This window comes from Andrena cerasifolii, chromosome 9 (genome assembly GCF_050908995.1).
Source record: "Andrena cerasifolii isolate SP2316 chromosome 9, iyAndCera1_principal, whole genome shotgun sequence".
In the NCBI taxonomy this organism is placed as follows: Eukaryota; Metazoa; Arthropoda; class Insecta; order Hymenoptera; family Andrenidae; genus Andrena; species Andrena cerasifolii.
The window spans coordinates 9,721,647-9,748,113 of record NC_135126.1 but is presented as its reverse complement, the minus strand read 5'-3'; the positions used below and the strand labels follow the sequence as shown (position 1 = coordinate 9,748,113).

Genomic DNA, 26,467 nt, shown 5'->3' with positions numbered 1-26,467 from the left:
TTATTATTCTTGAACGGTACACAATGGACATTTGTAACGCGCAATATACACCGGGATAAATTCTTCGTTCGTTTGCAAGCAATAATTAAAAGCAACAGTAGCTTCTTCTATTTCCAACGAAAGAAACGGCGCAGCTAAGTTTTGGGAGTGCTTGTTAGCGGGTGAAACATATATATATACACACATTCAGGATATATATACGTATATAATTTTACTTTAAGTCACTCACACCTCGAAGAATATATAAGTAACACTGTGCGGCATTATATAGTGATAATATATATATATATATATATATATATATATATATATATATATATATATATATATATATATATATTGATAGTAAGCTTATTTAACATTTAGAGAACGCGTAATTGACCAAATATATATATATATTATAATCGATTATTCCCAGGATACTATTTACTACTATATTTATCGTATTTCCGTGTTTTTAAGTATATCGTGTCGGGGGGTACTGTATAACCCACCCTTTCCAAACGAGTCATTATTTACGAGAATATATATGCGTGAAACTCTGTCTCTTTCGCCCTGTTAGGCTGGGAAAGCTTACTACGTGTCTAATCTGTTACTGGGTAAAACGACTTCGATTCTATTATTCGTGTGTCCAATTAGAGGTAAAAAGAGGAAGAAGGCTAATCTTGCGGTGTGCTATACGCTTACGAGGAGATAACATTATAACATTATATACCAAATCTTCGTGTTTGTAACCGTCTCTTTGTACCTTGTAACTTAGTAACGACTCCGTACTTTCGTTCCCTGTAACGTCCGCGCGGTTAATACACATGATTTCTCACCGATTGCGCCAACTCTTTCCACGTGAACTTTTACTGTAGATCGTACCGAACCATGGCGTTGTGTCCATAAAAATTTCGACGTGTACTTACATATAAATCTGAATGTTAAATCTTCGTCGCAGCGACATTTTATTGTAACCGTGAAGAAAAATTGTTGTCCGCCGTTCATTTGCAAAGCTTATATACACGCAAAATTCCAACCGACTACCACGCAATCTATTTTATTGGCTGAGATGAACAATAAAGTGACTCCGCTATTAACGGTTCTTTTCAATTCGAAGTTACTACGACCAGTCCTCTCTGCGACGAGAATTCTGCAAATTCTGATAATCGAGAGAAAAGAGAATGGGTATCCGTCGAGTTCCGAATTAAGGGTGACGATAGTGCGGGGCGATTGAGCGAAACGGTGAGTTCAGGAAAGTTGCTCTTCCACGAGAAAGTTAACACGACAAAACCTATCTTAACGTTTAACTTCTGAACAGTAGTAAAGGAATTTCGTATTCCACGAGCTAAAGCACTCAAATCCACGATCCATTTGGGACCGTAACAAACAGTGAGCCGTGATGAGTAAAACGGATAAAACACGTACGAGTGGTTCAGGATTCTATTTAAATATTCGGCAAAAGAAATGAGTAAACAATGTATTTATAAGACGAGCCAAATTATATGCGCCGGTGGTCATGGGCGTAAAATTAGACTGGATGAAAAGGTGGGTAGGAGGAGGACCGGAGAGTCATTGGAGATCGGAAGTCACTGAGCAGGCGTGAATGGAGTTACATGTATTTCCTAGAAAATAAGAGCTTACAAGCGTACGACATGTCACATTACTCTATTCTTAAACGTTACAAATATTTTACAAATTGTGTCGCGCGAGTCGCAGCGTGAACTTATTGGGACGGACGTGGGGGATTGGGGTCAGGGGATCGATCTCTCCCGTGGGTCACGTGAATCGATATATGTGCAGTTCGGGTAGTAGTTGGATCTTCTCTATGTCCTGTAGAGTCGAGATGCCTCTCTCCTATTTCAAAAGAAACATAAAAATACTGTTAGTAACGGGACGGCAAGGGAAAGTAATTAAACGCTACAATATATAAGGGGAGGTGCTGTCGAAAACAGATATACTCTTACATTGTACTCCTTCCACTTATCGTAGTTCTGCCTCATGTAGCCCACCATCTCTGGCATGTCGACAAACGCTGAAAAAGAAGCAGCAAAAGTCACTGTGCTATCAAAATTTTTCGAGAACGTAAAATTATTGGAGAAATCCACCGCACCATCCCACGCTTCGATCATGTCGTTGATGATGAAATCGACGAAGCCGATCTGCGACTTCGGTATCGAGCAGGACATCCTGTCGAACATTGGCATCAGCACGGGCAGCTTCAGTCTCTTCTCTTCGTCGGTCTGTCAGGGATATATATATATAGCTACTTTCGATATATATACATCAAAAGTAGCTTTAAGCAAAATTTTTCAAAGCACGCTAGTAGTTGCTCGATCGACACGGATTCCAAAGAATTCGTCTGGACTTTCAGCGACTTGTACAGGCTCGTAAAGATCGACGAATTCGTGGATCGCGACACGATCGAGATTGTAGAAGGTAATCGTACCTGGTTGAAGTATTCCTCGGCGATTCTCCTGGCCCATTCGACGCAGCTTTTCAACGGTCGGGTCGGATTCGACACGTCCGCGCATTTGATCACCATCCTTTTGACCAGCACTACATTCTCTGGCTGCAGCACGACAGACATGTCCAAAGAATCCGAGGAATTCTGTGTCGGTTTAACAAAGTATCGCGTTAAGTACCTGCAGTGATACAAGCATTTAAGAAGAATTGGATTCCGAGTATATTTAAAAGCACATTACGCTCCCTACATCTGCTTGGCTATCCCCGACCTTCAAGCTACAGACGTTCATGAACTTGGCCAAGTGCTCGAAGTGTTTCGTCATCTCGGTGGCGAGGATCATGTCGACCACTGTCTGGCGGAGCAGCTTGTACGTGTCCCGCTCCAAATTCTACGATAGCAAACACGAATCAGAATCCCAGTTGGCATCCACACCCTCTCAACACACACGTAGCACCATCGACACTCTTTCGACACTCACTTTGAAGATATTAACGCTGTCGTTCGCCAACGACAGCTTGAACGTCAGGGCAGCGTGGTGCATTTCTAGGACGGATAGATCGTTGTAAAGGATCGCCAGTTTGTTATCCGCGTTGCATAGGAACTGGCTGAAACGATTTCAAGTTTAAAGGGAAATCGGATCTCGGCCAGTTCGCGCGACGAGTGGTTACGGATAAGCAGTTTTTCACGTGTTCAGGGTGTGTCTCCCATTCACCTCGATCTGCCGGGGTGGTCCACGTCGTGAGCGGCAGCCGCGAGCAAGGCGGCCACCTCGTCCAGAGGCTCCAGGATCTGCTTCAGCCTCTCCGATTGCATGAACCTGGCGGTAGCTTGCAAAACATCCGCGGCATGCGTCGAATTGTGATAACTGTTCTGCGTCTGGTAATTCATCTCGATCACGGACAGCCAGTTCTGCATGGTCTTCTCGTCGCAGCCCAACCTGGCTGGCACGTGGAACACATTCATGATCGTCATCCCCAGGTACAGCAGCGTCCTGGAAATGAAATCGACGTGTCAGAGGAGATAGAGCGACTGGGCTTTGCAAGAGAGAAGGTAAGCCTTGGGGTTGTCGACAATGTTCACTGGGGGGTGGGTTCTCTACCTTCTATCCGTCAGGACCTCGAGCTTGAATATGTCAAAATTCCACTCGAAGCATTTGTCCAGGACCTCCGCGATCTCCTGAGATCCTCTGAAGCCCCTGATCTGCATACGAGCGGCGTTCGGGACGTTCGTGATCGCTTTGATCGTTGACAATCGCATCGATTCCGCCGAGGATCGCCTCGAGTCCCACGCCCTTCGCGGCGACTGTGCACCGTCAGACGTTAATCGACCGAGACTCGCTTCGAGATCATTTAGCAGACGCTTAAGCTTTGATAATAAGAAACGCTTACTACAATCAGGGCTCCGACAAGGTCCGACGCCACTGGGTCCGTGTAGGTTCTGTCTTCCTTCATGTGCGGCACGTACAGCTCCGTTGTGTTCAGTATCTGTATTGCCTGAACGAGCGAGACGGATACATCCATTGTTAGAGTTAATCGTTTGAAAATTTTCGAAAGCAGAAAGCGACGAACCCTCTTGAAATACGGCTAAATCCTGCAAGCTTACGTGCCACTAAATTCAGTGATACGACCAACCATTTCCGCGGCCCGACACGTGCACTTAAGCAGCCCCTAGCTGAAGCTTTACCTTCGTAACGCCGGGTACAATTCGTTCCTCGATCCTCTAAACCCTCTCGCCTCTATTCTAGAAACTGAGTAGATAAATGGAAAAGTTAGATACCTTCTCAATTTGAGCTGCTGTCTCAGGATTCGTGGACTCCGTGATCGCGTTAGAAAGAAGGGTGATTACTTTCGTGATGGGTGCTTCCAATTGCAGCTTCTGCAAACTAGATCGCCTGCGACCTACAAGCAAAGTTCCCGAGCATTATCGAGCTCGATTTCTTAAACGGTAACGCAACACGAACGCCGGACTTCCATTTATATATCATTCCTTTATCGCGAAACTTCGCGGCGGTGGAAAAACGTAGTTGAGCGCGATAGCGATCCAATTTTCTGTCTATTAACTCTATTAAACGCACTTGCGACCGCGATAGGCGATGCTGATACCAATCTTCAAAAATCCCGCTGGATATGTCGACAGTTCCCTGATAGCCCGATTTCTAGCTCCAGGCGTATCGAAATTTAAACGATCAGCGCACTAGCAACCGATCACCCTTCAAGCTATGACAGGCACGAGACGTGCCCCTGCTTTCTTAAAAAGATTAGGTCCTAATAGAAACGGCATCTTACCCTCGCTGGTACCCGACTTAACGTCGGATGTTCGCCTCGGCGACGTGGACGACACAGCTTTAGGAAACGGGGCAGAAGTTGGGCTTAGCGGGCCAATGTTCTCCGACAAGTAGGTGGTGTCGTATATGTACACGTAGTGAGTCGGTTTCCTGTTGAAACGCACGGGAAAAGCAATAAGAGAATCCTCGTATGGCGATTTGAGCAACGGTAATCATAAAGTGACTCACTTCAATGTGATGCAGAATGGTATCACCCTGCAGCTGATGGTGATCATTTGGTTATTCTGCCTCTTGCAGTTCAGATTCCCCTCGAACTCTCGCCCCTTGCTCAACTGTTGCTCCATCAGGGCGAAGTTCTCGTAGTACACTATCTCCGCGATGTTCCTCCCCAGCATCTGGCTGATCTTGTAGCCCAGCAGCTTCTCGCTGATCTTGTTAACAAACTGGAACCGGGGATAAGCAACAGTGACAGGCGAGGATGGAATTTACAGTGACCTACTGCCCTGAATATACTTAAGTTCCGATTAATGAGAGCGTTCGCGCGCCGACGCCTCCGGTGAAGCAAGGATCGAGGAATTTCTTTGTTACTCACGTTACCTGTACAATGTGTTTATCGTTCGTCACGTGCACCATGTCGCGGCACCTGTCAAGGGCCAAGTAGAGCACGTTGGCAGCCGCGAGCTGGGTCCTCGGCAGTAGCGCGCTGGTGTAAATTCCCACCAGCTCGTTTATCAGTATTTCCTCGTGCGAGCACTCCATTAAAGCCTGAAACCAACAAGACGCGATACGACTTCTTAGGAACAATGCAGCCGCGCTTGTCCCGCTTCAGGGAAAGCAGAATCTATCGATGGTGAATCTCTTATCTGCCCGCGAGCCACGGTGATATACGGTCTCGAAAGAACTTACTCTGCTAAATCCTGCTTCCAGCAGGTCCAGCGCCACCACTTTGTCCTTGTCGCCCTGCATAAAGTACCTGTTCAGGTTCACACCGGCAAATTAAGAGGCCTGGCAGCTTGGAGTACAGTGTTAAGGTACATTTAGACGACGATATAGTCACTTACGATTTCTTTACGAGAGCTATGATAACGGAACTGTGGTAGACGGGTGTCGACCTGATCGCCCTGAAAGCAACCAGTCAGATCTGTTGAGGAATATTCGTAATGCCCGCGGGCGGTTGCCGTGGAATTTCGAAGCTGCGCGATTATCGTCAGCGATCGATCCGTTTTCTTTGGGATACTTCTGCCCTACCTACAAATTGCGCCGGCCTCCGTGCCCCGTTGCCCCCGATGATCGATGATTACTATCTCGTGGGCCCGATTCTGGTAGAACTCCACCGCCTTCTCCACGCCCTTCGCCGCCGACACGCTCCAGCCCAGTCTCCTCGACGTGGTCGCGAGAACGTCCATTTGCTGATCATCTTTGGGGAAGACCAACAATATCTGACGTACGAGAGGAATTCGATTCGAAAGTGATCAAACGAGAGTCTACACCGTTCATGTTCGCTGTTTAATTGCTACCCGATGAAACGGGGGGTGGTAAACGCCTACGGAGAGCGTTCGTGGAGACTTACTTTTACCAGCGTGGGAACACTGTTCGTTAATGGATGAGCTTCGATATCCTGCGGCCCTTTCTAGAACACACAAAGGGAATGGTTTTCAGAATTAGGGTAGCCGGTTGCTTCGATCGATAGTGCTCGGGGATATGTCTTTATTAATGGGCCGTTGAATTCTTTGGGAAGTGAGACCGTACTAGATGCACGTCCTCGTTATGGCCAGAGTCTGAATCGACGTCATTCTGAACCTTGGCTCGTCGCCGTGCCCGCGGAGACTCCTTCAGATTTTTAATCCTTCCATGACCAGGATTCGTGCGTTTCATTCGTGTTAACTACTTGGCGATCGATTCTAAGAGCCGCTTCACCGCCACGCGATAACCTATGCATGTTAGAGTCGCGCCAACGAGACAAACGAACCGAAACGGGCAAATCACTCGCATGCAAACGAAGTTGGCAACTTCGCTGGAGGAGCTTCGATGATGATCTCGATCCAGTCGACAATCTCTCGATTCCACGATTGCTTAAAGACTGAATTCCTTAATCGCTTGGACCAAGGGGCTGATTGTCCCCCTGGCTGCCAACTCTTTATTCTGAGCGCACGAGACGTTCCAAGTACGAGGCACGGTGCATTCGAGTAGCACTGGAATTTGTATTAACCCAGCGCTACACAGGCATGTACCTCGAACGCGGAATAAGCGTGCGCGATGATGAGAAATTGACCATTTCTTCTGAAGTCCCTCTCATTTTACCTGTAAATTGCGTCACTCGGAAAAGCACTTGAAAAGATTCAAGCCATAAATCTTGTGTATCCCTAAGACAGTAATAAACATTGCTTTTGCTCCTTGCACCGTTCACTTCTGCTAACAAGTACAAAAGCGTAGGAATAGTGTTCTAGAAAGGTTCAAATGCGAGCTGCAGTACTCTATAACGAACATCACCCTCTCTGGAAGCAAGCGAAACTAATTCCATCTCTGCCGTAGCGTTCATTTCGTCAAAATCCATGAAGAAGAGAAACGAGGGTGAACAGTTGTTTCGGGGGCAACAAACGCGTGCAAAATACAAAATACAAAACATCCTAAACAGTGCTCGGACTCTGTAATTTCACTGCATAGAAATTTGTAAACTATGAATTTCCCCGTATAATAATAATAATAATAATAATAATAAACACAGCGAGACTCTTCCCCGGAGATGTTAATATTGAAAATCCCATGAATTATACGAGACACTGTGTTCAATAAAATTGCATCTTGCGAATCTTGTTCGAGCCCAGTCCCACCCACGTACCTGTGCAAGCAACACAAGGGACGGGGGCGCTCTGTCGACGCACATCCCGCGTTTGCTCGCGTGCCATTTCTTCCAAACTCCGCCACATATGGCGTCGAAGATCCAGCTGTACCATGACCTAGACGGTTCCCCGTGGACCACCTCCTCGGGTTCTATAGTGTGGCAAACGTAGATCGGCGTTTGCGTCGATCGCCTCTTGTCGTTCATCCTCGATCGCGCGTCAACCAAAAGGATCCGATCCCTGGATCGGCATACACAATCGCGAGCCAGCCGCTAATCGATTCGATCGCTCCAGAACACTCCACGCCGCATAACTTATCGTTGCGGGACGGATTACCTACTTCTGTTTGAGCTCTGATTACCGCTTCCCCACCACCGCGTCAATTTACATCGTCTATCGAAGCGTTCGCACGCGCGGTAGCTTTTAATTTCTGCGAGGGCTTATTTAAATATCGCCAAGCCTATTAGACGGGTGGATCGATCGAGGAGACAGGTTCGCGGACGCCCATCGCGATACTGAGCCGAGCATCGCAACGGCCGAGATTATCCTTTCGCTGTATCAGGAGCCAGAGCCGTGTCTATCTTTGATAACGACTGCTTCTCTATGTAACTAAAAGTGTCTTCGCACAATTATCGATAGTGGTATTGTGGAAAGAGTCGATAAAGGCCGGTGCGCGTCACCGAGAAAATTACTTATAAATAAAACGGTATCGCGATTTTTGTTGTTGGATCGTAAGCCGATGAGATATCGCGGGTTTTCGTGAGAAGATCGCAATAGAATGGTCGCTCGCGATAAGATCCTTCCACCAAACTGTTTCGATTTATACATCAAGAGACACCGATAACCTAAGGGATAATAGAAATACTGGAAAATGCATTCAGATTAACGCAAAGAGGCACCTCGGGAAATCAATAAACGCTCGGAACATGCTACACGGTAAAACAGAAATCTAAGAGAAAAAAATAGAAGCACGGTCGGGGTTGGAGCAGAATTTTCCATCGCACAAGGGGAAAACTTTCGCACACTCAACGCCGATTTAATAATTCTCATTGAAAGGGGTGCTCCCAGGGTGTAAAGAAGACTTAGCTGAACACGATCCCCTCGTAATCGCGCGGTGGAAATAAACAATTGTACTCCATCGATGACGAAGTTTCTAAACAAAATATCACGCTGTACGTCGATCCTTCCACAGTACTATCATCGAAAGTTTGATAACCATTAACGATCGCCTAAGCTACTCTCTATAGAAGCTAAAAATCCAACAGAAAGCATCTCTCAAGATTATTGAAAAAGCTTTAAGTAGTCCACGCGTTGCAACGATCCACTTTCACCTAAAAAAGCAACGAACCTATTTCTGCTCCGAAATTTGTGCTTCACCGCGACAGAAGGGAGACGGGTTCACGACACAGATCCCGAGAAGTTCGCCGGTGAATAGCCGAGCTGTCAAGGTTGCGTGTTGGTTTCGAAACGAGAACACTTCCTGAAGTTCCCCACCCACGCGGATGGGGATTATGCAAGACAAAAGTTGCGACTGCTTCATCTAGCTTTTCTGGCTGCGATCCAGCCGTGTGCCTACAGACCGCCTATAGACAGCAGTTTATACCCTGTCCATGGGCGATCACACCGACACTTTAGCAGCTCGAGAAGCTCGGACGACAGAAACAGGTGGGAGACTAGAGGGTCGAGGGATCGTTAATAATTCGTTTCAGTCCTTAGGTTCCATGCAGCGCGAGGTAGTCGAGGCACGACAGCGGAGGGGAATCAATAATTAATCGGGATCGGCTGCTAAGTCGTACCGCGCGGTGATCTATCATCGCGCCCCTTGTAACTTCAATGAAAACATTCGATGCAATTCTTACGAGCCCCGTGATCGAGAACCGGACAGGTGGTTCGAGGGAAACTGCTCGCGATTACTTTTTATCGCAGAGGGGTGTAATTGCACGTTGCGGGATTAAAGCCTCGTGAGAAAGTAGAAAGCTGACGATCCGCGTTTTTTTTTTTGTTTCTTCCTATCGATTAACCCTGCTTCTCTTGCTTCCCGTTCTCTCTGTTTAACGTTGCTGTAAAATTCACCCTTCCGCTGTTGCGCGATCGATAACCCTCCTTCGATTTAACCCACTGATATACTTCGCTGCCTTTGACGCCGAGATGGGTTTCACGGGAGCTTTAGACGCTCAGCTTTTTGGATTTTCTTTGAGAAATTGGGGTTGGTGGGAAGGTTGATTGAAAGTATGAAGAATCTGTGTTAAATGGAGGGAGTTTGGGATAATAGAATGGGGGAAAGTTGAACGGTATTTTGAGAGGGGGTTAATTAATTTGTAATAGCGTACTTGAAATTGAAGATAATTAAAGGAGGCTAGTATAGAGGAAGTTCGTCGAAGGGAGGGATAATTGAATTATGAATAAACAAACAGCTCAGGATGCTAATAAAAGTTACAAGTAAATACGTTTCATTATGCAAATTCAGGATCATTCAAGAACATGGAAGAGGAGAGTGAATGAAACTCGTGATTTTAGTATAGAATATTTCCTAAAACGTTATGATACACCTGTGGAATCGATTCTCTTTTCTGTCTTCGAAAAATACGAAGTGGAACGTTGCTCCTCCGCGGTGTTATCAGCGATTGCAGCCACGAGCATCGAGATATCGCCGCGATATTTTCACGACATTTATCTTTAGTGCGTCCGCACCAATGACAGCGGTTCGATACCTGGCAACTTCATTATTCCATAGATCCATTCTGCCCGAGCAAAAATTTCAGCCTCCACCCACTCTTACAGAAATGAGAGAGCTAATGCAAAAAAGTTGTACTTACTGCTATCGTAAAATCCGCATCGTCGCCCGCAGCCGAAATATCTTCAAACAGTGGCTTCTCTCCCAAAGCATCGTACTCCGCCTTCCCTATAAATTGAAACACCCTCTGAGTTCTAAATTTAACAGAGACTACCGACCAAGGTGTTACCGATCGATCGCTAATTCAACGATTAGCATTCCTCTGAGTTCTGCACCTATGAGATCAACATTCCTTCAATCGTTCACGTTCCAACAGCAGATGCTTTATGAATTGATTCATTACTCGGGCAATTAATCGATGCACTCGGGGATAATAGCGAGGCTCGTCGAGATACCGGACTGTGCATCGCCGCGGGAGCATTCTGGGTCAATGGATCAACAATTATAACCGACAATTAAGGCTAGTTTGCGAAACCGATCGGTCGTTGCAACTTCTATTTTCGTGCGCAGATTAATTGCAGCTGGCGTGGGTGCGGGAGGACCTCTCCCGAAACTCGTCCACCCGATTGTCAAGGACCCGATATACATTCCGTTACCGAGCCAAGGTTTCTCCATCCTTTATTACACAATTACCGCTAACGAACTCCGTGGTCCTAAGAGGACGAAATTTATATTCAGTCGAAGAGGGTGAGCGCAACGAGGTCGAGCGTGAACTTATCTTCTCCATTTACGGGCGGGATCATTCGGCGTTTATCGGTCGATTCGAATGGATCAGGGTTTAAAGATAATTGATCGAAAGTGGGGCACCTTAATTGGGCATAGCCGGAGCACAGCGTAAGGGATAAGCGTCGACTCTTTCCACTGGAATGCGAAGCTCAGTCTAAAAATCAGTGTACTTGCGGTTAACGTCGGTTGCTTACGGCCACTTGTTCAATCGATTTCCAGTTTCTCGTTCCCAGTGTCTCGTAATAAGCTCATTAACGAATCGCTTTTCGCTTAAACTGCTTTCGCGTTATCGCGTGAATTCAATGCCGAACGATAGCGCAATTTTGCAGGTTCTTTTAGCATTTCGTGATGGGCGTTGAGCTTGCAATGTTGGGGAAGGTTAAGTGACTATGTTATTTCAAAGGGAGGTGGGCATTAAATTGATCGGTAAGAGTCGATTTTTATTCGTCGGATTTTATTTAATTTTAATTTGGAAACTTATCTGGAGCAAATTTTTACGTACCATTGCTGAGCAACATGTCTTCCAAAGCCCCATCGTCGTTTGGAAAGAAATATTTGTTCGGAGGGGATGCCATATGAATTTGTAACTTGGTAATGTCACAGCGGTGAAGATGCACAGTGATACTTTCTTAACTCTGTCCTCATGTTAGAGGAAGCTCGCAGCATTTGATCGTTCAGTAAAATAGGTCTCGATACAGCAATTGACGATTATAAGCCAGAGAAGTTATTTGAAAGGAGAGAGAAAAGTTTCGAAATATTAAAAGAAAATTCTGACAAAGATCCACCGCGATTGCTGTCCAGCCATTCAAAGCTTCTTCAATCTACAAAATTCAATATCGACTCGTCTAAATTATCCATTTCTATGTAAACGTCAAAATTTCGATATTACTCGAATATCTAGAAACCAAATTACATCGTCGTCGAAAATTTCCCCGAATTACGCGCGCCCCCAAATTAATCCACCAGCGATCAGGAAATCTTATCAAAATCGATGTCCAGGCGGGATCTTTTCGCTGCAACCGCGCTAATCGAAGTAAGAAACTACAGCGGGACGTGCAGCTTGAAGAGCGCAGATTTCTAAAATTACACTGCTCGCGGTCGATTTTTTTTCACGTTGCACATTCTTTCTGGAAAATACAGACACTGCGGAGCGCCGGGCGATAATGGTGCCGCGCGGAATATTGAAATCGCGGCGTGGAAAGTGACGGGGAGGGAAATAATCGGCGCGTAACAGCGAGCCCGATCCGTTGTATACGGCTCAAAGACAACGACTGGCCGAGGGAACCGAATTGTCCGGGTTAAAATTCTACCGGTGAGTGAGTGGCCTCAGGAAACACGAGATAGGATCGTCGGAGAAACTCGTGGTACACAATACCTTGCTGCACGCTCGTTTAACCACGAATGCACGAGTCTCAAAGGCGACTCTCACGCTCGAATAAAATCTCGCAATTAGCGGTGCCCGTTAATTGCATTTCCCTCGTGCACGAATCACTCGATGCATTTCACGTGGACCCCGTTGTCGAGCGCGAAACTGCTTCGAGCATTCTGTTATTTTCGAAGCATTACGCGAGCTCACTGTAATCGTAAATTATAATTCTAGCGAAGGGAAACTAGTTCTGTTCGAAATCTGCAAGGAGCGATTCTACAATTATTGCGTTACGAAATGGGGTAGATGTTTTTAATTTGTTAAATAACGAATCACCATGTAACTAATTTGCTCGCGGATCCGCGAAGGTCCAGGCTGAATCAGCATCCGACAGGTATCTTGCTCGCTGATTTGCATTCGCAACCATCGGCTGAAATATACGCGGTCTTATCGAGAACTTAATACAGTGCTGGTAGTATTTATCGTATCCTTGGTGTTCGTAACGTTGAACCGCCTTAACAATGATACATATCGACTGGCGAATTATCTGCTCGCAGGGGGATATTTCAATGGCATTTAAACGGAGATCGAATTAAAAAAGATCGATATCACCGAAGGAGCGTGTACAGTGTACTTGTGAGATAAGATTCAACAGAGATATGCACGCGTAGGTTTGGCAGCTTTTTTTCTAGTGGATTAATACCATTTGACAATACGAAAATTGAAGAATTAGATGCACATCGAAACAGTGGTGAAGGGAGATCGAAATAGAACTTCGAAACCGCTCGCATTCGCTTCAAATACAGTCGAGAATCAAATCAAGAATCAAACAAAGAAGACCCGGTGTACCTGCCACAATTTATTAAAAAAAAGTTCAAGTAACTCCTGAAAGATGCTTCTCCGAAACAACACATTTGTGATCTGCGGTAACGAAGAAGCATTTCCTCCTGAATCCTCCATCAGAGCAAGAAAGCAAATTCAGCGGCATCCCATTAGAATCGCAGCTTCGAGTACCCAGACTGATAAAAAGCAAATTAATCGGCACGCGAGACTGCCCCGTTTACGAATCCCACGATCGTCGGGTCCTTGAAAGATACGATGCCCGTGCCGTTCCGATTGATCCGCGACGCCGTGGATTTGTAGCGTAGTCAAGAGTGGAGTGCTGCGCGTCATTTTTCGAAAGCACACGGCTGATTAATTCACCACGCGAACGGTGGACTCCAGGCAAGACACACGCCACGCCGTGGCCAGACCGCCGTAGACTAGGTCAAGGCGGCACACTGTTCGCCGGAGGTGTCTGCCCTCCTCTGCCTTCCACCTTCTACCTTCGCCAAACGTACGCGTACGCCACTGGTGACGCAGCACTGTCCCCTCCACCCCCCGGCCCCCTCACAATTTCTTTCTCTCTTTACCGAACCGATTAAAACCGCCGTGGAATCCGCTTTCCCGCCGGGAAGCCTGCGGATCATTGAAGGGTCTCTCGCGCGCATCGAAAACGATTAATCCGTGCAATCCACCCTCCCAACCCCGAAAAAACAGCCGCTTTGCATAGCGATACGATAAGAGAAGAAAGGAGATCGATGATGTTAACCTGCGCGTTCGGTATGCGGTCTGGGTAGTTGAATTTCTGGCTCATTACGCGCGCTGCTTTGGTACGAGCGAAGGATTGCTATTGGAAACGTGTCGACGGGGTGCGAAGGGTAGATATGAAGCAGGGAATGAGAGGATTAGATGGAGTTTGTATCGGTGGGGGTGGGTGCAGCTTAGAGGCGTTCGTGGTGGAGCGAGAAACTTCTTGGGATCAGGGGTGGTGTTTGTAGGTTGCTGGAGTGTTCTTGGGAATAGTGAATTTTTACTGAGAAATGGGAACTCTTGTTAGGCAGCCTGCATTAATGGTTTAGTATTCTAAAGGGCCCTTCTAATTAACAAGCTCACTGGGAAGTCAGCAGTTTGTGAAAGTTACGTAGTAAATATTAATATCTAAATCAGACTAAATCGATCCAAAAGCAAAGAAGAAGAGAAAATATGAAGATTGGCAAGGGTCTGTTAGGTTCTTTTTGGAGTCATCAAAATGGAAGATCACTATGCCCAGTATTTTAAAGTTCATTCTAAAATTATAAGCTCGAAATTACACACCTGTTTGCCACAAAGTACCAAGATCTGGCGACGTGAACGCAATCCCAGGCCCTCGAAGGGAGGAACTAGACAATTACCTGTACCAACTAAAGACCTTTGCTCCAGCGTTTCCAAAGGCTTGCTTTTTTCCGTGTCCCTTTTATCAGCCACGCAACCCAACCTGCTCAGCTTGCATCCCATCCTCGAAGCAATCTTTCACCTTCCCCAGGATCCTTCAGCCCTCCTCTTCATCGTCGAGACCCCGTCGATTGGATTCTGAAGGATTCTAAAAGGAACTCATTGTCAAGTCGAGATGAAACGGTGACTCAGTCATGGCTTTGTACCAAAAACGCGGTGTGTCGAGGCGAATTCGAAGGGAGCGCCGTGAATAACGCATTCTACATTGGAAGAGCGATCGGATCGGTAGTGGTGGGTGACAGAGAAGCCTCTTACTCGGAAGAATGCGATTTATGCTTGGAGATGGCACGCGTGGCTTGCGTAATCAATTTGGGACGAGATTTCGGTGCATTTGGGGGGCGCAAAGAAGTTGAACGTCCCTCCTCAATGTCGCCCAGGCGAGTTCGAGAATGACGTTTGTACAGGAAGCATGCAGCGAGGAAGAAATGGCAACCGCGATACGTAGATATAAATATTCATGAATGCGCCACAGTTCCGTTCATCATTGGTAGCAGGTGTTTGTAGAGTAATTGTGACAGAGGGGTGTACTCACCACGAAGATACGCGTGCTCGTAGACTTCCATATTTCTTGGCAACAGATGACGGTCGTTGATAGAATGGTTTAAAGTACACGATTTATTATCGCATTGCCTGCGATCGTTTCACACTGCTTTCCACTAGTTTGGTAGCACGTTTTTTTCTTTAAATTTCTACACTTTGAATGTATCACAGGGAATGTGCATGTTGAAGCGTGAGCTTTGGAGTTTGTAGTATTGGTCAGAGTTTCTGAGCGGGTGTAGTGAAACGGAGAAGGGAGTCAGAGTAGCTGCTTTGGAAAATTTGATAACGATAGTATTTGAGAATATAGTCGCGGATAGATTTAATGTGGCTGTTAAAATTGTTCGTAATATTTTGGAGAAGCTAGTTCAGCTTCCTCGGCAAAATTTGGAGTACCTTGAAGTAACTCGAGTCCCTTGGCAAAATTAATTATAACAGTACACTAATCACTCGGACAAACTAATCGAAATATTATCTTACAAGAGGACACAGGTTTTTAAACAGACTGACCGCATCTCTACTCGCAACATCTTGAAAATCGACATTAAGCTCCCAGCAAGATTCATCGCGAAGATATGATAAAAATCGATACAAATCCCTTAGCAAACTCACTTGCACCGTATCTCGGTAAGCTTTAAACAAAATTGCCCGGAGTACTTGAAAACTTAACCCGGCTGCTCTGGTGCTCCAGCTTCGAAGCTGCCTCTTACAGAAATTAGAAATATTATTAAAAAAAAAAACTTCGTGAGCGACCCACAACTGCAAATTAAAAATCAGTTCAAAATTAGTCTTCTAAGGCGAAGTGGCACGAGAGAAGAAAGCCAGATTAATAATTAAATTCACTTCCGGTAATTGGCCTTGGCAGCCAAAGTCCATTTGCATGTGACATTGAATCGAGCAAGTCGAAGGTAAAATTCAAGATTCGAGGACACGCTCGCGACACTTCTTCACCGGGATTTACTTTATCTTATCGCAGGCCACGAATGTTTATACGTACTTAAAAAAAAAAGAAACGCAGCATTCCTCCCAAGCGTCTACGAACCACCTTCCAGCCTCGCGAGCTCAAAATACCCGCGTCCCTCGGCCCGCGCAATTTCTCCCATCGCCTTGAACCCTGCAACCACCATCAGCCACGATGTTCGACGTAAACACACCCCACTGTGCACTCGCACTACGGAAATCTCAGATCACAGATCGCGCAGGCAAAATTGGCACCCGATACACGCGTGTTTCTGACTATCGATGACCGATTGCTCCCTCTTGGAAGTGCAGCAGGTTGAGAAAAGCACCCCAAAGATTTTTAAACACCAGCGAACACGAAAAACCTGGCAATAGTTTGGAATAGTTTGACGTTTGTTGCTCCAAAGAATTTTCACACGCGGGGAATTCGAGCTATTAATTTATGCAGTTCGAATACAGTTGATAAGGGTGACTGTTCTCGGAAGGAATTCGCGTGGTATTCACAGGATCACTGCGCCGAGGAGACGGTTCGATCGGTCGCGTTCGATCGACGACAGTATTCACCGACGAATTGCAGAGACCTGGTCGGGCACCGTCGATCCATCGTTAGGCGGCACGGTACACCGAACTGTGCGCGATGTTTTAATAAAGCTAGGCTCAGTAGATGGCATGCTGGCCTCGAATCCACTGACTAAAGTTTGAGATTTCGCGGGGACGAACCGCGCGGCGGAGAGGCGAAATGCCTCTGCCCCTCTTCTATCGAGTACCCTAGCCAAATACTTTATTTGCGCCGCGATCATTTTATTATTAAGCTCCTCATCTGGCAGGTGTTTAACAGACCGGCGGGTTGGCGCTTCAGGGTAACTGCCAGCAGCAGTGTATTAAAAATTTCACACCGAGGTATAATCGCACAAAATTGATTTTAAAGCCTCAGCGAAATTATCAGTGACAATATCTGAGATAATGACACTAATCGCTCGGCGAAATTACTCGCGATCGGTTCGTAAGTAGAGATACAAAGCCACGAGCGAAATTGATAAAAAAAAATGATATCCGCAAAATTGGAGAAGATCGATGACGCTAACCATGAGAATACACAAATTTATGCAGGCCCCTCGGTAACCATCTCGTAGCCACGTTTCAGGAAATTTACCAGCAGCCTCTTAGTGGAAGCTGCTGTAACTTCTAATGAGTGATTTGCAATCGAAACCGCGAGGATGACAAGAGTCAGTCTCGTTTGACGAAATAGAACAGCACACAGGAACTTACGTTGAGAATGATGGATAGGTTTGCGGTGCCTCTAGTCATCGGAGGCTGTAAACGTTCCCAACGACCGTAATCGAGACAACGCGCGCTAACCCGCGGTAGGTTTGCATCTCAATACCGAGCGGCAGCTTATGAAATATTCATCGGAATCTCCTTGAAAGTATTATTCGATTTGAAAGGCTAATAACGTACACTCTTTGAATTGCGATCAGCGGTTGCACGTTGCGATCCGGCTGTATTCGCAGACGCCACTGAGACGAAAGTGGCAGAGCGGACGTGCATACAGTAGACGATGAATTCTTCTTTGCCCCGCTACAAACATTTATGAAACAAAATACACGATCCTACGCAGAAATTGTCTATTAGAGGGGAAATTGACAGTGGGCTCTATTAAACTGTTGAGAAGTTTTCGAGCAGTCAGTGGCGGATTTAGGAATTTTTTTTGAAGGGGGCGAAATATGTGAAAGTACATAAGTACAATTTTTAATCTTCCTTTACAAGATTTAAAATTCCCTTGTAATTTATATTTTAATATCTCTATCTGATACAATAACCTAAATAATTACATTCGCATTAATTATTTATACAGAATAGTGCACAGTGTCGTAATATTTTTCTTTTATTACTCTTGGGGAGGGGTGGGGCGATCGCCCTTTCGCCCTCCTCTGGATCCGCCCTTGCGAGCAGTGGACAAAATTTTCGTTTGGAAAGGAATAGGCCCGAATTTGCCTGTTTAGGAAGACTTTTGTTTTAAAGAGGAGATACGCGCTGCTTTAAATGAAAGAAAGGCCCCGCGAACTGGGAAAGATGCACCTTCGGTGACAATCAAAGAGACTAGGAGGTACGATGTAGAATTTGCGGTTGGCAAATAGCAGGGAGATAGAATTGTTATTGCCGGTTTGCACACAGTAGCGAAGGCAGACACACACCGCGGCGGTACAAAAGCGATTATTTGTTTAGGGTCGCTCCTCGTTTCCTTGGCGTAAATTATCTTTGCCCGTGAGCTCACCGTGCTCTTGTAACCGCGTTGCACTCGTTACACCTTACGCGGAACTGTGTCGCGCACGTTGCACTTGAAATAATGCAACCCCAGATGCAGTACGATGCAACAGCAATCGTTCACCAAAGCTAGTTCCGATGTGATAATTGTGCTCTTTCAATCCGAATATTGCAACGTTCCATTTAACAAATTGTCTTCCTTGGACTGCTAATTAATAAGAAAAGAAGCTTTCGGTTAAATGTTCGAATTCGGTCTGCACTTTGATTCGAGCGCTTAAAGGGCTTGCTGGAATCCAAAGTAAATGTGTAGAATATGTGATAAGAGTTTGACTGAGCATACTCTTGATAGATGTTTACGAAATAGGTACGTGTTAAAATGCTAAACGAAACGAACGAAGCCCCTATGTATTAAGAAATATGTGTAAAACAATTGTATTTGGAATTTTAGCGCGTACAAACTTTCGAAACTTGCGAGTAGCGTTCCTGGACTACTTAGCTGAAGTAAGGGAATGAATTATTCCCCAAAGAATTTTCTCATGGAAAGGACAAATTGATGGGCAAACATTATATGAGAGAAAGTTAAAGCGGGAATAACGCAGCTGAGGAAATATATTTAAATACGTGTAATCTTATCTGCAGTAATATATTTGAAAAATTCTAATGCTTGCTGAAATTCTCCATTTAAAGTAAACTCCTTCAGAGCATGCAAACTGTTCCGGATAATAATTACGATACTAATAAGAATTACATGTAACAGTCCAGTTGGCATGGTGACTCGAAGGTTTAAAAGAGATCAGTGAGGATCAGAGACGAAGCATAAAAGTATATGGAATAATATTTCAGTGTTAAATGTGACTTGGTACTTTTAACGTCTAATAAAATTGGTAAACAAGTAAGAAGAACCTTTATTCATTCGTATTCTTAGTAGCTACACTCAACTCTGAAATATGTATTCACTTTTCTGTTCTTTTCAGAAGACTTTTGCATTCTTAATCGCACAATAATTATTCTCCAGATAAATGAAATTCATCCACCACCCTGGTAGCAAGTGATCTTCTCTTGCAGCGAATTACTTTTTATTTGTCAACCATTACTTTACTCAAAGCCAGCCTACACACGTAGAAAGATAGAACAAAATCGAAGGTTCACAGTTCCCTGGAGTTTCATGTCAAGTAGGCATGACAAAAATAATCGTTTACCGGCAATTTACAAATTAGAAAAGCCCCGTGGGCACTGTTGCTGGTAACTCTTGGAATATCAAAAAGAAAACGTAAAGCCAGGTCCTCTTGCATCCTGGCGATTCGAAAGAAAAGGACAGGCAGGTATTGCAAGAAAGGTCAGTTGTATCGGTGTTATGAAAATCCACGTAGACACGAGTGCGTTATAATTTATACATAGGCGGCTAATGATAATCCGCTGTTTGCTCCTCGATTTCCACCTGTAAGTGGTATTCCATATATCGATACATAAAGTTCCTGAAACTCGTCCCTTCGCGAAGTGAACCCACGAAATTTGATGTGACCACGTTTTAACTTCCACAGGATACGCTACTAATTAAATATTAAGCGACACGTCGCCGTGTTGGGTGCAGCTAACGCGGTCATTTATCGTAGTACAAATATTTAGCATAACGTATCTGTAAGAGAACCAATTGTCTATAGAATATAATTAAGAAGGGAAGTAGAACGTTTCTGTGACTACCAAACACGAGAAATTCTAAATGTGATTAAAATTGTGATTGTACCTAATACCACTCGTCGGAATAAGTGTGATAATTCAGAAACAATTTGAGGATATATAAATTTCTGCAAAGTATTTCCTTGCAAGATGTGTGTACCTTTGCTGCTTTCTATCTTGGCACGAAAACTACCACAGGGTAAAGAAGTAAGTTCACCATTTCTCAGTTACATACACCTTAAATATACAATAAATCTCTTCAGCTCTAATTTGCACATTATTAAGTGGAGAAGGAACCTACAGAACTGTATTTCACTCGTTATTCCCCGCACCTGAGAATTTTGGAATGTTCCAGGCCACAAGCGAACCTATTGGAAGTCAGACATGCATAAGTTGGTCCATGCGAATTTTCACACGCTTGAAGTGATCGACCGAAGAAGAATAGTAGTCAAATGTTCCCTGTCCCAAGAACGACAGTTTTTGATGTATTTTTTCACGAAAGTGTGACGTTTCGAATTTCCTTTATCCAAGTGCCAAATGCAAGCTCGAATACGTTCCATTAATCCATAAAATTGTACCATGATAAGGCAAAGGGTTGTGGTCGACGGTGTATCATCAAATTATGCAAAATAGCAGAGAGACGAGGAAAACGAATCGCGGGCATTTCGCCTGGTTGTACAAGGTTCGTTAGAAAAAGCATTGAACAGAACTTCGTTAAGAATCCAAGTAACTGAAACGATGCTACACGATCCTACCATTCGTTGAAATGTAGCTTTTAATCGACTCTTAACACTGTCGGTGTAGCAATTAATTACAATTTCAGTCACGCTCTTCGCCGTCCCATGGGCAAAAGAACTAAAAGATTGCAAGCTTATGTACAATGAGAATGATTAATCAGTAGATAGTAGGACAACCCGCGCTGCTTTAAGAATACAAACGTATCTGGCGCCAGAGATTCACGCCCTCCCAGAAAGTAGCCCGCTATGTAACATTAACAGCGCTTTTTAACAAGGTTCTGTGCCAAGACAAGCAGGTGAAACCTCTACCCGCTGCGCAAGCTTACTTGGAGGAAGAATGCTTACGATTCTGCGTGGACCGGTTGGCTCTGAGAGATTGGTCGCCGATTTTGAACAGCATCGCTGAGAATCGAAGCCTGTCGAAAATCCACATTTACAGCCGTAGTCGGTGCAAAACGACCAGGGAGAAAATAAATACAGAAGAGAAGCTCGACAAGCTATGGTAACTCATCAAAAGATTCCAAAGCAGGCGTGAGAGTTTCGCTGAAATTTGCCGAAAGAAATTATCCTCCCTTCGATGTAATTTAAAGATTTAAGTGTGTAACGCGTGGCTAAGGTATCAGAATCGGGTATTTTATTGAGACACTCGTTAGGAGGATTGTTTGAACTCACTGCTTTCCTAAGCTTAAACTTCCATTCCCTCTTTCTTGCTTCGAGCGAATTAAAAAAAAATTGCTTTCAGCTATTCACCTTCTGTGAATTATCAATTCTTCGATACCCTTAAAAATATTTAACTCGCGCTCTTGGGCATTCGTAGAGCTAGCGTTTAGCGACGCTGGCAAGTGAAATGTCCCCTTAGTGGTCAGACACACTCCTCCGTTCGGCGTTCAAGCGAAATATAGTAGATCAAGACGATAAAAGTCAAGGATTCGATTTAATATTAATCTATCATCGGATACAGCGATTCCCCGATATTCCAAATTGCTGATCTAATTTTGCAAAATCGCACGAAAAACCTACGACCTCGTGAGAACCTGAATCGCTAAGCGAATCCTTTCTACCTCCCTCCAACCAAAATCGATACACAAGGGTGTCGATGTTGCCCAGCAAACATTACCCAAAATTTCCACGTTTTGCCGTTTGAATGCTGCTCTCAGCAAGTTTAAGCTTGCAGGTGGCATCGCCTGGACCGGCAAGGTGCGAGCGGAGAGGGTGGAAAAGAGAGAGGCGGAAGGGGAGAGTAGGTAGAGGGAGTGAAACTGCTGGATGGAGAGAGATACGGGGAGCTGGAAATTTTAATGGGGAAATGGGAGCGAAAACTCGAGTTGTTTTGATCGCGCGTCCAGGCGAGCCGGAGGACGGGACCAAGGGTGGCCAATTCTGTACACGAACTTCCTGCTGCGATGCCTGGTGGATTCTGTGGCCGTTTTCACGAGAGATTCCACGTCGGTTACCTCCATCAGCCTCGATGGAATTCCACTGGCGACCAAGTACCTCAGCATCCTTTGTACCGGATTGCAGAGCAACAGGAGACTGACGACTCTGTCCCTGGCGGGGTGTCGTATCAGTGACATCGGTTAGTATGATTTCCTCGCATTATTACACATCATTACTTCTCTTTTCTACTTATCCGGACACAGCACGTCGTTTGGGACGAATAACTCCGTTAATAGAATATGTAAATTAGCGAATCGTTATAGCGAACATGTTGATTTTTTTAACGGAACATTGGCCACCTTTAAATATCGTTTGCGGGCTTTGGCTCGCAGGAACGTCGCCGTACACGCCCGTTAATTTAAATTCTAACGTTAATTGTATTAGTTCATTAGTTCCATTATTTTATTGTATCATGGTTTGTTTATGTATGTACTGGCTTTTCTTTTGTTTTCTCTTCTCTTACATTGTTTATTTGTTAATTGTAAACTAAAGGGTCTTTACCCGTTAAAATAATTAATAATAATAATAATAATTATAATTATAATTATAATTATTATTATTATTATTATTATTATTATTAATTATTTTAACGGGTAAAACAATGTAAAAGAAGAGAAAACAAAATTTATAATAATTATTATTATTTACAACACGCGATTTATTATCCTCTTTAGTCCGTCTTACTTGTCAGTAATGGTCAAGCGCGATACTTTGACAACGTTTACTAATTTATTTCCCAGTGCCCTTATTTCCGTTTTCTGTCTCTGTAGAACACTTTTAGTTATCACGCTTCTTTCCTCCAGGTTGCGACTTGCTGCTGGGTTGCCTGAGGAACAATCCGAGTCTCTGCGTCCTGGATCTGTCGTCCTGTCGCCTGACCAACAGAAGCGCCTCGAGCCTGTCCCTGTTCCTGAAGAGGAGAAAGGCGGACGTGATGCAGAACGTTTGGGAAAAGTCCTCCTCGCAGTCACACGACGAGCGTTGCGAGAAAAAGGTGAGGGTATCAGTTTATCGCGGCTTGTTCCTCGAGGATTAAGGGTCGGTGTTAATTTATTCGGCTCGTCTTTCAGCCGCAGGGATTGCACACGCTGATTCTAAACGGCAATCTAAGGATAAGGGACATCGGTGTGCGGCAATTAATGCAAGCGTTGAAGGCCGATATCTGGCTGGAGTCGTTGAGCTTGAAGCACTGCGGGATCACTAAACACGGCGCCGAGGTGATCATCGACGTTCTGCAATCGAACAGCGTGATAACAACGATGGACCTGACCGAGAATCACATTCCTATCAACACCCTTCAAGATGTTCTGAGGATCCTGAAGAGGCGGCGAGAGCTGGGCGAGAATAACGCGACGAAGAAGAAATTTATTTTGAAGTGGAGGGAGGCTTCTTCGGTGGGGTTGCGTAGAAGGAATGAAACGAATGCGCCTGGGCCTGAATGCGCGAGGAGATCGAACGACCAATCTGTACGTTCTCGTTTAAGTTTCAAGTAGAATCGAGGTCTTCTAGATTGAATATTGAATAGGATTCGAAGCTTAATTCTGTATGCGTTCTGGTATTTCATTTCAGAAGAAACACAGCAGAAGTTCGTCGCAGTCCTGTCGGCGGAGGAGGATCCAGGCGTTCAAGGAGAGGAGATGCAAGCAACCAAACGAGATGCGGGGTACGAAGAAGGAAGACGCCTTTAAAGGGAGCAATTTGTGCGACCTGGAATCGCAGCTGGTGGATATAATCAGTTCCAACGCCAAGCTTAAAGAAGAATTGTCGAGTAACAAAGCGTTGCTGGACGCGGAGGTCCAGGAACGCTCGAGGACGGAGGATCGGATACAGAAAGTGTCGCTTCAGTTGAACGATCTCAGGTGCAGAGTCATCGTGCACAATTGCCTGCGCTCGAAAATGTCCGGCGATAGCCAGTTGCTGGACGGCCTTCGGAACGTTTACGAGAAATTAGAGGCGTTCTCTGTCTGTAATAAGTTGGACGTTAGCGATTCGGGAGTAAACGTAGCTTTAGGGGACACAGAGCCACGATCGATGTTATTCGCGCAACAAGGGGGTGATATTTCAGCGAGTTTTTTCGAGGAAAGTTTTTGCTGTTAAACACGCGAATTCAATGCTCTTAATTGTAATCGAATATGTAATTCATGTCAAATTGAAATAGGACTTATAAATGTTATGTAGATAAGTGTACGTAGGATTGGGCTAAAGAACTTGGTTCAGCTCTGCCCCGTGTGTTTCAGTGAAGTTGGAGTTGTGAGAAAAGCGTTAGGTGTACAGGTGGAAATCTGCGTTACAGCGATCACATGAAAATCAGGGTTTTTTATAGTATTTTTATCATTTCCGTTGATATTGGAGTTTGAAATAAATAGTTCATCGAAGGAAGCATGAATTCTATTATTTCCCTATGCCTTCTTCCACATAACCCCTTGCGACTTATCTTAAATATCAGTGTCGTCTTGACTAATCTAATTAAATATTTATTAAGGGGGCGTAGTACTTTCTTTGCCCGAACATTAAGCATTCTTTATGAATTTTTTTCTATGTATATGAAAATGAAAAGCTAGAAAGATGGGGTTTGTTGCAAGAAACCCCAAGAAATGAAAGATCACTGTTTGAAAGGATTAAAAGAACTCACGGAGTGTCCCAAACTGTCCTGGAACATCGACGAAGTGTAAGCACAGACAAGGTCTGTGGTGATAGGTCTATCCTATACTTCGTCGATGGTATAGGTCACGGTGTAATAGACAGGTGTTCCGACTCGGCACCTTTACCACAGCGATTTTTCGAGAGGCGTCATGATAAAAAATCCATGCACGCATTTATGTGATTGCAGTAATAGAGCTTAGTCGTATTATGCGCAAAAAGTCAGCCTTTTCTCCTTGAGCGCCTATCTAGCGATCGCTAGCAGAACTAGGACGAAAAAGTTATACATTCTGAACCGGAGTTGGAACACCTGTCTATTATACCGTGGTATAGGTTGCTGTGCTAATGCACGTACCGGCAGAAGATAGAAACATGGTCCTCCTTTATCGACATTCGTCCGCAATATTTTTCTCTCCTTATCAGATACCTCCACTATTGTCATGTATTCCTGCTACCAGAAGCCGAATTCGAGCTGCGTAACACAGCCAAGATGGCTTCCCTTATTCCAGCATTACATCGTCGATAAAGAAGAACATATATATCTAATAACTTTGCGAACAATGCTTAGAAATTCTAATATATAATTATTATAATAATGAAATTGATATATGGGCGGGGTGTGTCATGCGTTGTCATTATTAACAAATAACAAGACAAACAAGGGGGAGGAACTGGATCGAAATTGAATTTAGCTGTACCTTTTGTGTAACAATTCGTCTCTTCAAGAATTCTTAATACCCAATTAATCGTAACTGAAATCTATGGAACATTTATTGTTGGATATTGCCATGAGCATACTCTTTCATATGCAACGGTAAAAGTGCATGAAATAGTTACTGGAGGGGAATAATTCGTTATTTTATTGAGGCTGTCTATCGTGCTGAACGGGCGCCATTTTGAAGTGACCGAGTATATCCCCCTCACTCCAGTAGCTTGCTATCTTTGTCGGGGAAACCTTGATCATCATGTAATCCTGCTACCAGAAGCCAAAATATGGCTGCGAAACACAAACAATTGGTATGCCGCTAGATGGCGGTGGTATTCTGAGGATCACTAATGGTCGTTAATACATATTTTCTGCTGCAATACTTATGACATCGATAGGATAGAGTTGAAACAGTAACCTATGACGAAAGGAAGCCGAAAAGTGGCGATTTTAGTGAAGCATTCTCAAGAGAATGGTTTATGGTCCGTCCAGTGAATGTCGAGGCTCGAAATGAAATAGCCCGAGCTTTACCGACTTCAAAACGAAAGAGGTTCTCCGTTCGATGTGTTTGTATGTATGTTAGTACGTATTATGTTTGTCCGCGAATTTCCCCGTAACTACTGGACCGATTTTCGTGAAACTTATTGCATTTGGTTTAGCTTCAATCAACTTAGGTAACGGAGAAAGAATTATCAAAATCGGTTAAGTAGTTTTGAAGTTATACCAAAAATAAGAAATGTGATTCATTAACCGACTGCATTATTATTATTACGAGAGCAGCTCTTTCTGTAGGCCT

The 26,467-nt window shown here is 44.6% G+C and overlaps 3 protein-coding genes and 1 long non-coding RNA gene across 13 annotated transcripts; 2 read left to right on the top strand and 2 right to left on the bottom strand.

The window, feature by feature from the left end:
• Positions 1-1,585: 1,585 nt before the first annotated feature.
• Pde8 (phosphodiesterase 8) lies at positions 1,586-10,526 on the bottom strand. Of its 6 annotated transcripts, XM_076819776.1 has the most exons (18): positions 7,573-7,946; positions 6,304-6,363; positions 5,982-6,172; positions 5,795-5,854; positions 5,640-5,706; positions 5,331-5,498; positions 4,962-5,176; positions 4,735-4,883; positions 4,226-4,347; positions 3,838-3,942; positions 3,549-3,751; positions 3,162-3,440; positions 2,928-3,054; positions 2,697-2,837; positions 2,432-2,593; positions 2,096-2,225; positions 1,950-2,017; positions 1,586-1,839 (listed from the first exon to the last, which is right to left on the bottom strand). In XM_076819776.1, the coding sequence occupies exons 1-18, from the start codon at positions 7,777-7,779 to the stop codon at positions 1,762-1,764; spliced, it is 2,532 nt and encodes an 843-aa protein (XP_076675891.1). In that variant the 5' UTR covers positions 7,780-7,946; the 3' UTR covers positions 1,586-1,761. The 6 variants fall into 6 exon arrangements, with proteins under 6 accessions (XP_076675891.1, XP_076675893.1, XP_076675896.1 ...); XM_076819778.1 differs by lacking the exon at positions 7,573-7,946 and adding an exon at positions 10,390-10,526 and having other exon boundaries at positions 1,950-2,225; XM_076819781.1 differs by lacking the exon at positions 7,573-7,946 and adding an exon at positions 10,390-10,469 and having other exon boundaries at positions 1,950-2,225; positions 5,982-6,150.
• On the bottom strand, positions 9,918-14,754 carry LOC143373024 (uncharacterized). The gene is made up of 2 exons (XR_013086409.1): positions 14,613-14,754; positions 9,918-10,475 (listed from the first exon to the last, which is right to left on the bottom strand). It is a non-coding gene; the product is annotated as an uncharacterized LOC143373024 (long non-coding RNA).
• A 2,481-nt stretch (positions 14,755-17,235) lies between these two features.
• Positions 17,236-22,203, top strand: LOC143373023 (uncharacterized). 5 transcript variants are annotated; one of them, XM_076819787.1, is made up of 4 exons: positions 17,236-19,366; positions 19,449-20,833; positions 21,164-21,390; positions 22,063-22,203. In XM_076819787.1, exons 2-4 carry the CDS (start codon positions 20,774-20,776, stop codon positions 22,130-22,132), a joined length of 357 nt encoding a protein of 118 aa, XP_076675902.1. In that variant the 5' UTR covers positions 17,236-19,366; positions 19,449-20,773; the 3' UTR covers positions 22,133-22,203. The 5 variants fall into 5 exon arrangements, 4 of the variants coding, with proteins under 4 accessions (XP_076675902.1, XP_076675905.1, XP_076675903.1 ...); XM_076819790.1 differs by having other exon boundaries at positions 17,236-19,810; positions 20,016-20,833; XM_076819788.1 differs by having other exon boundaries at positions 17,236-19,914; positions 20,016-20,833.
• On the top strand, positions 22,188-24,705 carry LOC143373188 (uncharacterized; the record flags this gene model as incomplete). Its single annotated transcript, XM_076820178.1, has 4 exons — positions 22,188-22,464; positions 23,129-23,319; positions 23,396-23,791; positions 23,895-24,705. Coding segments are annotated over 4 exons (1,392 nt in total), but the record flags the coding sequence as incomplete, so codon positions are not given.
• Positions 24,706-26,467: the final 1,762 nt, after the last annotated feature.

Bases quoted from the DNA above. Each gene is read 5' to 3' on its own strand.
- Pde8 (XM_076819775.1), bottom strand. From the start codon at position 7,779: ATGAACGACAAGAGGCGATCGACGCAAACGCCGATCTACGTTTGCCAC. The intron at 6,364-7,572 runs GTACGTGGGTGG...TGTGTGTTCTAG, and splicing joins CCCTTGTGTTGCTTGCACAG to AAAGGGCCGCAGGATATCGA. The intron at 3,055-3,161 runs GTGAATGGGAGA...AAATCGTTTCAG, and splicing joins GACCACCCCGGCAGATCGAG to CCAGTTCCTATGCAACGCGG.
- LOC143373023 (XM_076819787.1), top strand. From the start codon at position 20,774: ATGCAAAATAGCAGAGAGACGAGGAAAACGAATCGCGGGCATTTCGCC. The intron at 20,834-21,163 runs GTTCGTTAGAAA...CTTTTTAACAAG, and splicing joins ATTTCGCCTGGTTGTACAAG to GTTCTGTGCCAAGACAAGCA. The intron at 21,391-22,062 runs GTAACTCATCAA...TTAAGCTTGCAG, and splicing joins GAGAAGCTCGACAAGCTATG to GTGGCATCGCCTGGACCGGC.